Below are 12,907 nucleotides of genomic sequence, written 5' to 3'. Positions count from 1 at the left end.
CTATGTACCTTAGCAGAGATGTTGCATCAAAATCCTGAAATGGAAGAATTTTTGAAGGACTCAAATTTTTCGCATTTACATTGAACATTAGAGTTTTTAGACAAGGAATCTTGCAATAATCAGCTGTCTATTTACTGAATTTAGATGAATCAGTCAACATACTTCTGTTTAACCTTCTCTATCGAGTGTAATGATCTATTTATATTCTTCTTTTATTAAAAAAATACAATAAAATTTTCATTCAGCATAATCTGCAAATAAAAAGACTTCTAAAAAAAAAAAAAAAAAAAAAAAAAAAAAAAAAAAAAAAAAAAAAATTAGGCAGCAGCTTCCATCAATAAAAAGAATAATCCCATCAAATTTCATAAGGACTGAGACGAAGTGTGTCAAAATTCATTTTTATACTTCAATTTATAAAAAAAAGACTGATACGAAAAATAAACAAATTTGCACTCTTTCTCTTTGAAAGCATACCTTCTTCCTTTAATGTAAAAGAGCCGACCAGAAGCTGGGACGTGCAGCAAGAATTGCTCAAAGGAGCGTCCAAATCATAGGATGAATGAACAATATTTGGAACTTCCAAGGGTTCATCAGTCTCAATTTGCAAAAGATCCATCATTTCTTAAATACATAGAGGGATTAAATATATAGAATATAAATATATAGAGGGATAAAGATAAACTATATCAGCAAAAAGTAGAGGCAACATGAAGTCAATAATGGCTGACAACTCAAGAATAATTAAAAAATCTATCTAAATAAAAAGAGGGCATTAGTGATTTCTTATCATAAGGGCATCCCTAGAAGACATCAAAGGGGAGCATAGGGCATCCAAAAAGATTAAAATATCTGTGGCTTTTACAAGGTCAAAATCCAGGTCAAAATAAGACTCACTAAACCATTGAAAAAAAAAAAAAAAAATTTAAAATGCTATATTCTCGAAAAAGGTAGAAAAGACTTTGTTTTGAATCTCTATCTCTTTTATAAAAAAAATTAGGGTAGTTTTCTTTAGGAAATAGGAGGTTTAGGCATGTTATTGATGGTGATGCAAACACTGTCATCCAACAGTGGAGTAAAAGAGGGTTCAGAAATTGTCACCACAGTAGGCAATATGTTGGTGAAATGCCAGCTTTAGGCTGAGTTAGTCGGATAGTTTGGATGAAATATTGTGGAATATATAGGATGTAATATGCTCTGATTTTGTAAAATGAATAAGTCTGAGTTCACCTAACTTTGCTGTTTGTCCACAGGATCTGGGTCTAAGATAAACTGGGATTTTTACAATTTTGATGAAGATATCTGATTCATAAGGAATAAAGGCCTTTTCCTAGATATATCTTCAACATTCTGGAAATGTATTCCCTAGATACCTCATATTTTACATAATAGACCTTGCCCAATAGTATGCTAGTTCCAGAAAAGAGGAGACATTCCTCCTTATGTTAAGCAGGCCATTTACTAATATAGTTCTGAAACATGGAACGATTCCCAATCCTTCAATTACTTGCCTTCAGAAAATGGATTGAACACTGAAAATGTTTGGTCAGTTTTCGTTGGTTTTCAACCATTCAGCTCACCTGGCATTTGAATACAGAAATCTACAATACGAATGCCAAATGTACCAGAACGACCTGAGGAGCTAATGAGCAAGAACTTATTTCTGGTTGGGGAAAATCTGGAAAAACACAAATTACATTCTATGTAAACTAAAAAAAAATGTTATTTTTGTCTTGAGTTTTTAGATTATTTTGCAGCAATTATTTATTATCAATTTGGTTGGTAAACTTAATTGTTTCACAGTTACAAGCAATAATCAAACCGCTATAATTACCGAGCATTATGTAGACTATGATAGATATTTTGACACTATTTAATCCCATAATTTTTTTATTTAACAAGTTCATCTTTTTCACTAGTCTAGAAATTGAGTGGGTTTAATAAACCATGAACAAGATTTTAGCAGTTTGAGGTTCCAGTGGTTGTTGTGTGAGTGTTTCCATCTTACAATTGTATTAGTTCTTATATTTTCGAAAAGTCGACTTAAATAGTGAACGAGCACAACTATAGTCTTTGGGATTATGATTTTTCAGACATGCTCTAAGAATATCTCCTCGAAACTAGAATATTGTCACTAACTTTATTCTGAATCAAGGGTTTATACGTTTTTTCCATTGATTTTTGCGGTATTCTTGTGATCCTAATGTTCATATGTGATCCTATGTTACCTATGAAGATCGGTTTTTCTAAAAGTCTTGTTAACACAAACTTGTTGATTCTACCCAATATTAATTTTTAAAAAAGAAAGATTTTTTGTGAGAGAAAGATTTTGCTTTACAATTTATGCTACACAATTCTACAAAACCAGCTCAAATAAACTCACTTTTGATACTTCCCTATATTTGCAGAATTCTGAAAAACTAACAGTTGGCGCAAAATTGAGCTTGCTTAAATTTTTTGGGGAACTAAACTACATACAAAAACATGTTATTGAGAGCCTTATAAACTAGTCTTTTATTTTCTGCTGGCTACTTGAGGTTTTTCCTGCTCCTATTCCTGTTCTGTTATTTTGGATTTGGGTTTCAGTATATTAATGCTAGTTTTACATAATTGTACAACTAAAGGTAGGCATCAAAAGCAATTTCATTTGAACCAGTTTTACAGATACATAATATAATTACTGCAAAGCAATAGCCTAATTCTTGTTTATCTTTAATTTTAATCTTTACTTCCATTAAAAGAACTTAGTTTTTTTTTAATTAATATTCCCAAGGCGTCACCAACCCTAAGAACATCTCTGGGTACACAGCAGGTTGTTAAGCAATAATGAGCGAAAATGTCAATACAATTAAAAATTGCGTCTTTAAAAAATCCAAAAACATTAAAACTAATAGGGATAATAAAAGGATGGCATGATCAATCTTTAAAACCACCTTTTATAATTACTAAAATATAAAACACATGCATAAACCCAGCAGTAGTTAATTTGTTAGCACTTAACTACATATATAGCACAATAAGTAACCAAGTCAAACTCAAAACAAGCAGAATTTACCACAAAGAGTTTGCCCCCTGTACTTTCTAAAATTAATTTATATTAAACATTCAATCCACATTATTCTTTTCAATAACTTTTGTTTTTATGATTGATTTTTTTATGTTATTAGAAATACCAACATATAGCTTGAAATAAAGACAGTTTTCAGTAAAGTGAAAATTACGTTCTAGTCTAGAAGGGACAGGGAGCATTATCCCTGCTCCTATTTGAGATAGTTCTGCCGGTTTTGAGTTGGACTGGGTTATTCATTGTAATTTGTTCTTGGATTCTCCCTGTTCTGGAACATCTCCACATGTAAAATTTGACAAAGAGAACATAAGACAATTAAAAAGAATTTTATATAGCAATCTGTCAAATCCCCCCAGTGTAACATTTCCTCCAGGAAAATTCACCCCCCAAGAAAGATTCTCCCAATAGAAACCCCCCTCCATAATAAAATGTCTGTATGCTTCCTAATAACAAATCCTATTAGTAACCAATAGGCAAATCACATAACTTACAGGCCTCTCCTGATGGACTGTGGGGGATCATTTTACCCTAAAAACATAGTTATTAGATCTTTCAGCTATACTGAACAAAATAACTATCTCAAAATTTTAATCAGATAACACTGGGGGAAAATGGGGGTGGGAAGGGTCCAGTTGTCCTCCAATCTTTTTAGTCACTTAAAAAGGGCAATAGAACTTTAAATTTCCGTTCGAATGCACCTACTTCTAATCTTCTAGGACCATTATTTCAATACAATCATCCCTTGGAAAAAAGAAGCAAATAAACATGCATCTGTGATCTCTCTTCTGGCCAAAATAGCAAATTTCAACATTTTTCTACATAGAAGCTTGAAACGTCTACAGTAGGGTTCTCTGGTATGCTTAATGGCACGATTTTCATTAAGATTCCTTGAATTGTAGGGGGTGTTTCCCCCCTATTTCAAAAATCAGGCAAATTTTCTCAAACTTGTAATTTTTGATGGGTAAACTTGATGAATCTTATATATTTGGAATTAGCATAATAAGCTGATTCTTTTGCTGTATCTACTTATATTAAAATTCCATTTTTTAGAGTTTTGGTTACTATTGAGTCAAGTCGCTCCTTACTTACAGTTTGTTACCGCAAACTGTTTGACACAGCACGACAATAGAAAACAGTATAATTCTACTGATTAATTTTGTTATGAGGTTTTTATGATTGAGAGATAAAGTAGTGTTTGACTAGCCCTTTTCTTGCAGCATAGTGCTTTATTTACATATTCTCTTTAAATCATCAGTTTATGTAATCTTTCCACTAAAACAATTTCAGAAACCAATATCATTTGGTCCATGGGTCTGTAGCATTGTTATATGGTCTAAGGCCCAAGACATAATTAGCCTTTTTCACCAAGTGTTTTCTGTTGTTGAATTAATAAGAATTAGTTACATAAACAAGGATTGTGCAGGGGGGGAGCAGTTAAACTGAAGGCTATTCTGAAAATCAATTGGTAGAAATCGTCTTAACATAAATAACTCTCTGAGAGTATAGAATATATTGTTGAACCTTTGCTAGAAATCTTTCAAAGCTATATAGATGAAGGTGGAATACCACTGAGGTGGTACAAAGCAATTGTTGTTCCTATTCATTAGAAAGTTGAACAATCAAAACAGAAAACTACTGACCTGTGTGCCTGACATCAGTCGTCAGTAAACTTTTTGAAGGATGCATAAGAGACAGGATACTGAACCATGTACTGCAGAGCAATATGATAAATCCTGACCAATATAGAGCACCTATCAAACAAAAGATGTACGACACAATTACTAGAAACGTTCAATGACTGGACTAATAATTATAAGAAAATTGGACTAGTAATTATAAGAAAACCAAAGGAAAGAAATCACAGTGATGGAAAACCATGGATACATAAATGGAAATTGAAAAGAAAAATACGTATATGCCTATGGTTGGGTGCAGACCTACAAGTTTTATCTCCTAAACACAAGGCCTTACCCAGGATCTTTTTTTCGGACGGGGTTTTACTCACATATTTTTATTTCAAGGGGGGGGGTATACACAGAAAACCCCAGAAAACGCATACAAAATTTGTTTATATCCATTTTGTTATTTCTGTACGAGTCAAACAAACATTTCGGGGGGGGGGGGGGTCAAACACCCCTAACCCCCTTCTGAGTACGAGCCCTAACAATATGCAATATGATAATCCTGACCAATATAGAGCACCTATCAAACAAAAGATGTACGACACAATTACTAGAAACGTTCAATGACTGGACTAATAATTATAAGAAAATTGGACTAGTAATTATAAGAAAACCAAAGGAAAGAAATCACAGTGATGGAAAACCATTTTGTTATTTCTGTACGAGTCAAACAAACATTTCGGGGGGGGGGGGGGTCAAAAATTTCTGGGGCTTTTTCTTTCGAGGCAACGATAGACTGAAAGTGTATGTATAATTGCAAATTTATTGGCTGCCACTTCAGCCTTGTTGCTCAGAATTGGGATGTTAGTTTAATTACATGTTCTTTATTGATCTTGAGTTTAATGAGAAAAGGAAGCGCTAAAAATTCAATTCAGATTGGATTTTTCTATGATGTGAAGTGTGGCAAGCCAACCTGCATTTCCAGCATGTACACATTGAACGAAATTTTAGTTCGTTCAATTGAACTAAAAGTTCATTGAGTTCATTGAGTATTGATTGAGAGTTCGTTGTGTAAACACCTTGTTTTTGGATATTAATCTTTTAATAAAGTAAGGTTGCAATCTGTGCGATTCCCTACAGACATTTATAATCGGCTTATTTTATTTACTTGCTATTGAAATTTTTGCTGCTTGAACATGAATTCCCTTGGGATTTAGTGACTTAGTAAGTACTGAGACTTAGACAGAAAGATTTAATTACATTAGAGGATTGTATTCTTTGTGCACAGCAGCGATATGGTCGAAATGAGTTCTACATCTAGCAGCGTTGCCAGAGCTTGATCGTTGCACTGTGGAAAGTGCGCCCCAATTTTACAGTGCAGTGTTGCCACCTACTGTACTGACTGAAAATAAGCCAGAATTCAAAAATAGTTTCCGGAACAGAATACTGATAACATATAATAGGCAATAAGCAGAAGAGGGGAGGGTTCCTGCCGCAAGCACCGTATGTACCTACCGGTATTTAGTTACCCTTAAATTGGGGGGAATTGGTAAGCAGGTCCCGACACTTCCCTTGTTCCTATTATTGTGTGATTCAGTGGACTTTGGCTGTTTTTGAGTTAAAGTGATTACTGAAAAGCTGGTATTCAGCCCAGTTCTGAACTTTTTGAGCAGATCACTCACTGAAGGGGTGAAATTCGATCAGATTGTGAAAAGTGCAATAAACTATTTCGAACATGATACAATCATACAAGGTAAAAAGCCCCTTCACTGCGAGTTGGACATTCAAAGCCGGATGGTTTCGTATGCCAAAGACGAGGACAACATTACTGATATGTGCAAGTCGCTAGTCTCTGCGACAAAGCAAAATGTCCCGATCACAAAATTTGTGATATTTAGTCCGTGTGAAGGACCTGCCATCGGCGAGGCATTCACGCTACAGTGGTGTCCAAAGTAAACGACCTCTCCAAAAAATTTGATGGATTTATGCTTAATACTAACTTCTCTACAATCACCCTGCCAGACAAATCTCAATCGTCCAAAACCACACCCCCGAGGCTGCTTTACTCTGTGATACTCAAAGATCCTCCAACAGACTTAAAATGCCCAAGCGAACGCAAAGCATTTATCGACAAACTGCGCCCATGTCCAGACGGCGATATAACCGAGTTACGCCGCTCTAATGCCAAGTGGAAAATCGTGGTTCGTTCCAAGCAAACCGCGAGCCAGATAGTGGATGCAGCTAAACGTGCAAAACCGTCGCTCAACGTCTCCCTCAAGGAACCTGCTTTTTTAGCTGCGATCAAGCGAGTGCCGGAGGATCTAGACGAAAAGTTTCTAAAACAGCTAATCCCCAAGTGCAATAAAACCCTACGGTGTGGCAAGTCTCCAACATTTAAAGTCTACTTTCCGACACGAAATGACCTCGATACCTTTCTCAAATTACTACTACTACTACTACTACTAACAACTCACCGCAGCACCAAGCCGCCTGAGGACAACACAGCTACGCAAGCTCCTCCTCCACCCCAATCTTTTCAAAGCCTCCCTTTTTACACCCGTCCACGAATTTCCCATTTCCTTTAAATCTTTCTTTATGACGTCCCACCCCAGACAGGGACGACCTGCTTTCCGTTTAGCCCTAGACGGTTGGCTGAAAAGAACAATCTTCGGCAATCTGTCATCCTTCATCCGCAGGGCGTGTCCTAGCCCCCTCAACCTTTCTTTCATTATAGCCCTAGAGAGCGGTATTGAACCACGTTTTTCGCATAGCCTATTGTTTGAAATACGGTCAGTCAGCCGGGCACCCAGAACAATCCTTAAGCAATTTCTCTGGAAAACATCTAGCAAATCTTCATCCTTTTTTCGGAGGGTCCATGCTTCAGAGCCATATTTGACCACTGTCATCACTGTAGCTTCTAATATTCTAATCTTGGTTTGCAGACTTATCTTCCTATTCTTCCAAACTTTTTTTACTGTGAAAAAACACCCTGAGCCTTGACTATTCTGCTTTTAACATCTTCACTGCTCCCACCATCTTTATTAATAATACTACCAAGGTAAATGAAGCTGCCCACCTGATCAATCTTTTCATTGCTCAACGTCGCCTTTCCATCTTCACTTATTCCTAGCCTTAGTGACTTAGTCTTCCTAACATTAATTTTCAAACCAATTCTAGCACCCTGATCTCGTAAAACCTCTAAAATTTCGTTCATTTTGCTCACACTTACATCTAGGATGCTTAAATCATCAGCATAATCCAAGTCCAGGAGACCTTTTTCTCCGAATTTGATTCCAAGGTCTCCCATTGCCTTTTCTATGCTCTTAAGAACAAAGTCAACAAAAATAATTTGTATAAAGTGGTATAGGACAAAACCCTGATTAACACCTGATTCAATACATAACTAGATGCTAACATCATTTCCTACCTTAATCGCAACAATTTAGTTCTTGTATATAGCACTAATCACTTTAATGTTTTTGTCTGGTATACCATACAAGGATAAAACCTTTACTAAAGCTCTTCTATCAACAGAATCGAACTCTTACTCATAATCTATAAAACTGAGGACCAAAGGTGTTTGAAAACTCTGGCACTTCTCAATTATTAGCCCAAGAGTGAAAATTTGGTCGACACATCATCTACCTTTACTAAAACCCCACTTTTCTTCTCTTAAAACTTTTTCTACGGCATCTCTCAGTCTAAAAAGTATCATATTACTAAGTAATTTACTACCTACAGAGACCAGACTAACGCCTCAATAATTACCATACTGACTTTTATCATCTTTCTTATAAAGTGGCTTAATTAACGTTTTCTTAAAATCGTTAGTTACTTCCCCTTTTTCAAAAATCATACTCATAATCTTCAGTAACTTATTTCTAGCCACAGAGCAACCATATTTTAAAAACTCATTTACCACATTGTCAGCACCTGGAGCCATATTATTTTCTTATCCTTTTAGTGCTGTCGCTAATTCCTCCTTACAAATCAAATCTTCCTTCACATCCAAAGTATCACAAACTTTTTTCATTTTCCTTATATCTTTTCCTGCAACCTTTCTCAAAGTTTCAATGAAAATCGGATATGAACGCCTCCCGGTTGAAGAGTTCGTGTTCTTGCCTCGGCGCTGCTTTAATTGCCATGCAATCGGTCACCTAGCTGCAGATTGTAAGAACGGGTCTGTGTACTCCAAATGTGGCTCCGCCGATCGGAAATCTACATCCGATACCCCGTGTCAGAAGGCAGCCTTTTGCGTTGGTTGCAAGAAGCTGGGTAATGCTTGATATTGTGTGATTTCCACGAAAAGTCGTTAACCCTCGAATTAATTACCTCGTCACTAACTCTTCTATCGTGGAATATAAACGGCTCTTTTATTAATAAACTTCCGGTTCTGAAAAGCCTCCGTTCAGAGTTTAGTGTGATTTGTCTCCAGGAACATTTTGTTACTAAGCATGGTCTGAACGTACTTGAGCTTTAGGATATGACAACTCATTGTGTACCCACTTGACAGCTGAACAATAGAGGCCGACCCTCGGGTGGACTTGTTACGTTTGTGAAATCAGCTCTTCGTTCTAGTATTTTCGAAGCAAGTGATTATTATCTAGCTGTAAAAGTGGATTGTTCTGTGTGTATTAGTATGTATCTTCCCAAAGATTGCAATAATGACCAGTCTGAACTCTTATTTGCGCTATCTTGTGAAAAACTAGGTTCATGTATAGACAAAATTCGGCGCTTAGGTTTACCTTGCATTATAGCCGGTGACTTTAATTGTAATCTGTCCAAGCTGAATTCTCAAGCGTCACCGCGTACAACACTAGTTAAGGGTTAATTTAGTGATTTCTTCTGTGTTTTAGATAAATCGTCCGATTTTACGTATGTTCACACGTCCTCGCGAACTTCCAACCTGGACCACGTTGTAGTATCGTCAGATTTGCGAGAGGATATAGTAAAGGTTGTGTTTGATCATCTTCCCATAACTTGCTTTGTCGGTATGCCATCTTCTGGTCACCAAACCACACCTCTTGCTCCTTGAGCACCTTGACACCGTCCTAACTGGTCGAAAATCGATCAAGCCCTATTCATCGAGTCGGTAGATTCAATTCAATTCAATTTTCAATTTATAACTGGGATTTATTTTACTATATACATAAAAACAAACAAACAAAATACCCCCAGAAGCAAGCTTGTGCGGGGGTAATCCCTTCTAAACTCATAAAAATCATAATAACAAAATAAGATCCAAAATAATAACTCTTTTCAGTTAATATGAATACAAATACAAGTTCTGCCCTCCAACTCAAAAACTAGTACTAACATACTATACATAGCCACCTGACAATAATCACGTACCTCCCCCCTTTTTAGCCAATTCATTAAAAATAATAAATTACTAAACAATACGACCTCAATAAACTACGGAACAGCAGCAGGTCATCCACACATTTAAGTTCCACTGGTAAACTATTCCAAGCACTCGGACCGGCATGACGGATAGAAAAAAATGATCTTGTCGCTTGCGGAATCGGTCTTCGAAATTCTTCCAAATTTCCATGCTCAAGCATGGAATTAAGTAATTCCATGCTCATGAACATCACCCCCACTCACAAACATTCCCTTAAAACAAACAGGAACACTACCATAAAGATACTTAAACATGAACTGTGTTTTATAAAATTTAAAAAGACCAGATACCGGTAGAATCTTCAGCGTCATAAACTCATTACGAACAGATGATCCTCTATTATCCTTACCAATCAAAAGCCTTATTGCCGAATTTTGTAGTACACGCAGGGGCAGAAGATGCGTTCCGAAAGTAGACGACCATACTGAAGAACAATATAATAGATATGGATGTACAATTGAAAAATACAATAATCTTAATATACTAGTTGGGAGAAAATTTTTCAATTTACGCATAATTCCAACATTACGTGCAAGTTTCATAGACACACAATCAATATGATCTACAAAACTAAAAGTTTCATCAATAATAATCCCCAAATATCTAACACTCCTCTTTCGTGGAATCATTGATGTACCATTACTTAAATTATTCACCCATGGGTAATAACTTGGAGATCTGCTATATATCAATAAACTAGACTTATTACAATTAAGTTTTAACCTATTACTTCTCATCCACCTTTCTATATTCTTAAAACCTTCTCGTAATTGCGACATCAATTCATTCTCAGTCCTACCACATACGGTTAATTTCGTGTCGTCAGCAAACATAACTAGGGCTTTACTAGGTTTAAGTGTCTCTAGAGGAGGTTTAATAATAGTATACAACCCATCAACTGCACTTGACAAATCATTTATATAAATAGAAAACAAAAGTGGGCCTAGGGGTGATCCCTGGGGAACTCCACAATTTATAAATCTACTGTCAGAACGTGCATCATTAACCTCCACAAACATTGACCTTGAATTTAAGAATGATTCTAACAACTTCAAAGCATTTCCCCTAATACCACAATTTTCTAACTTCATTAACAAAATATCATAAGATACAGTGTCGAACGCTTTCGCAATATCCAGAAAAATTGATGCAACTTTAAGGTTATTGTCTAATGCATCATTAACATATGTATTCAAAAACAACATTGCATGCTCACTAGAATAACCTTTTCTGAAACCAAATTGATTTTGATAAAAAAACAAATTCTTTTCAAGATACTTTTCTAGCCTTATATATACTAGCTTCTCGAAAATTCTAGCAATAACTGGTAGCAGCGAAATGGGACGGTAATTACTTATATCATTTTTATCACCCCCTTAAATATTGGAACAATCTTCGCTCGTTTCAAACACTTTGGAAACACACCACTTTTAAAACAACCATTTATTAGTGAAACCAGTTGTTTAATAACACAATGTAGAACAAACTTTAGCACTCTTATAGATATTAGATCAACACCTGAAGCTTTATTTTTCATAGCCATTATTACATCTGTTATTTCACTTTCCGTCACTTTAGTCATTAAAATAGAAGTATCACAACTGGAAGGAAGATATTGATCAAAAGTACCATCACTCCTATCACAATAAATAGATCCGGCAACATTACTACCTACACTAGAAAAATAATCACACATCTGATTGGAAAGTTGAACTGGAGTTTGATCTGACTGAAGATTTGGCAACGTAACTCTTCTCTTGCCAATAAGAGGCCTGAGGAGACTCCACGTCTTTGCCGGGTTACCCTCACTCTTTTTAAATTCTTTAGCTAAAAACTCAATTCTAGCCTTCCTCAATAATTTATTTAAAGCAACATTATACTTACGATAAATTTGCTGGTTTAGTACGCTTGCCTCAATTATACTCTTTTTATATAATTCATGGCGCCTTTTCATAGATCTAAGAAGACTACTGGTAATCCACGGTTTTCTTGCAGAATCATATTTACTCTTGTTTTTTTTTTACTCATCCGGCAGTTTTCTCTTAGACTACTACACAATTGATCATACCACTTACAAAATTTAAGATCCGGATCACTTATTGCATTCAAAAACTCCCAATCCATACACTCTAATTCATTCTTAAATCGTACAAGAGAATCCGCGTCCACAGTCGGTACAATTGGGCTACAAAAACTCCCAGCTGTATAATTATGGTCCACTTCAGCAGAAAGAAACACTCCACAGTGGTCTGAAACATCATTTACCAGCACTCATGGTTTCCAAAAATTCACGTTCGTGAATATATTATCAATTAAACTAGCTGACGTGTTACAAATCCTTGTACAAATATTTATACCTGGGAACAATCCGAAACTAGACATTAAATTTAACAAACTAGTAGTTGCACGATTACTAAGTACCATCATATCTATGTTAAAATCACCCGCTATGAAACTTGGGCAACCTGATACATTCAACATTTCCAATTGCTGCTCCAATAACTCTAAAAACTCTATCTCTGAAGCAGAAGGCGGCTTATACAAAATAAGAACCAAAAACTTGGATCCATTTCTACTTATTTCCAACACCATTGACTCAAAAATCATTTCGCGATAAATGCAAATATCCTGTCTAGTCTTAACTGCAAAACCTGATTTAATATAAACTGCTAATCCTCCATGCTGTCGAGTCTCCCTATTCCTATTAATAAATTCATAACCATTAATATCTAACAAAGATGAATTATCATTCCGAAGCCATGTCTCAGTCAACGCCAACACATCAAAATTCGGATCCGAACACAATTCTGAAATATA

At 35.7% G+C, this 12,907-nt stretch overlaps 1 protein-coding gene across 4 annotated transcripts in view; it reads right to left on the bottom strand.

The window, feature by feature from the left end:
* The window catches only part of LOC148952909 (uncharacterized), a 95,426-nt gene that overhangs the window by 56,030 nt on the left and 26,489 nt on the right, over positions 1-12,907 (bottom strand). For 3 of the 4 annotated variants that reach the window (XM_089087459.1, XM_089087460.1, XM_089087461.1), the window contains exons 2-3: positions 4,705-4,815; positions 475-621 (exon numbers count right to left, since the gene is read on the bottom strand). In XM_089087459.1, the coding sequence (XP_088943585.1) occupies positions 475-621; positions 4,705-4,750 (193 nt within the window). In that variant the 5' untranslated portion in view covers positions 4,751-4,815. The remainder of the gene's footprint in view (positions 1-474; positions 622-4,704; positions 4,816-12,907) is intronic. The other variant, XM_089087462.1, reaches the window with a different exon arrangement.

Source organism: Artemia sp. Qi Xiang Cuo, chromosome 4 (assembly GCF_049724085.1).
Source record: "Artemia sp. Qi Xiang Cuo chromosome 4, ASM4972408v1, whole genome shotgun sequence".
Classification (NCBI taxonomy): Eukaryota; Metazoa; Arthropoda; class Branchiopoda; order Anostraca; family Artemiidae; genus Artemia; species Artemia sp. Qi Xiang Cuo.
The sequence above is the reverse complement of the archived record's forward strand: the minus strand, read 5'-3'. Positions and strand labels throughout refer to the sequence as shown.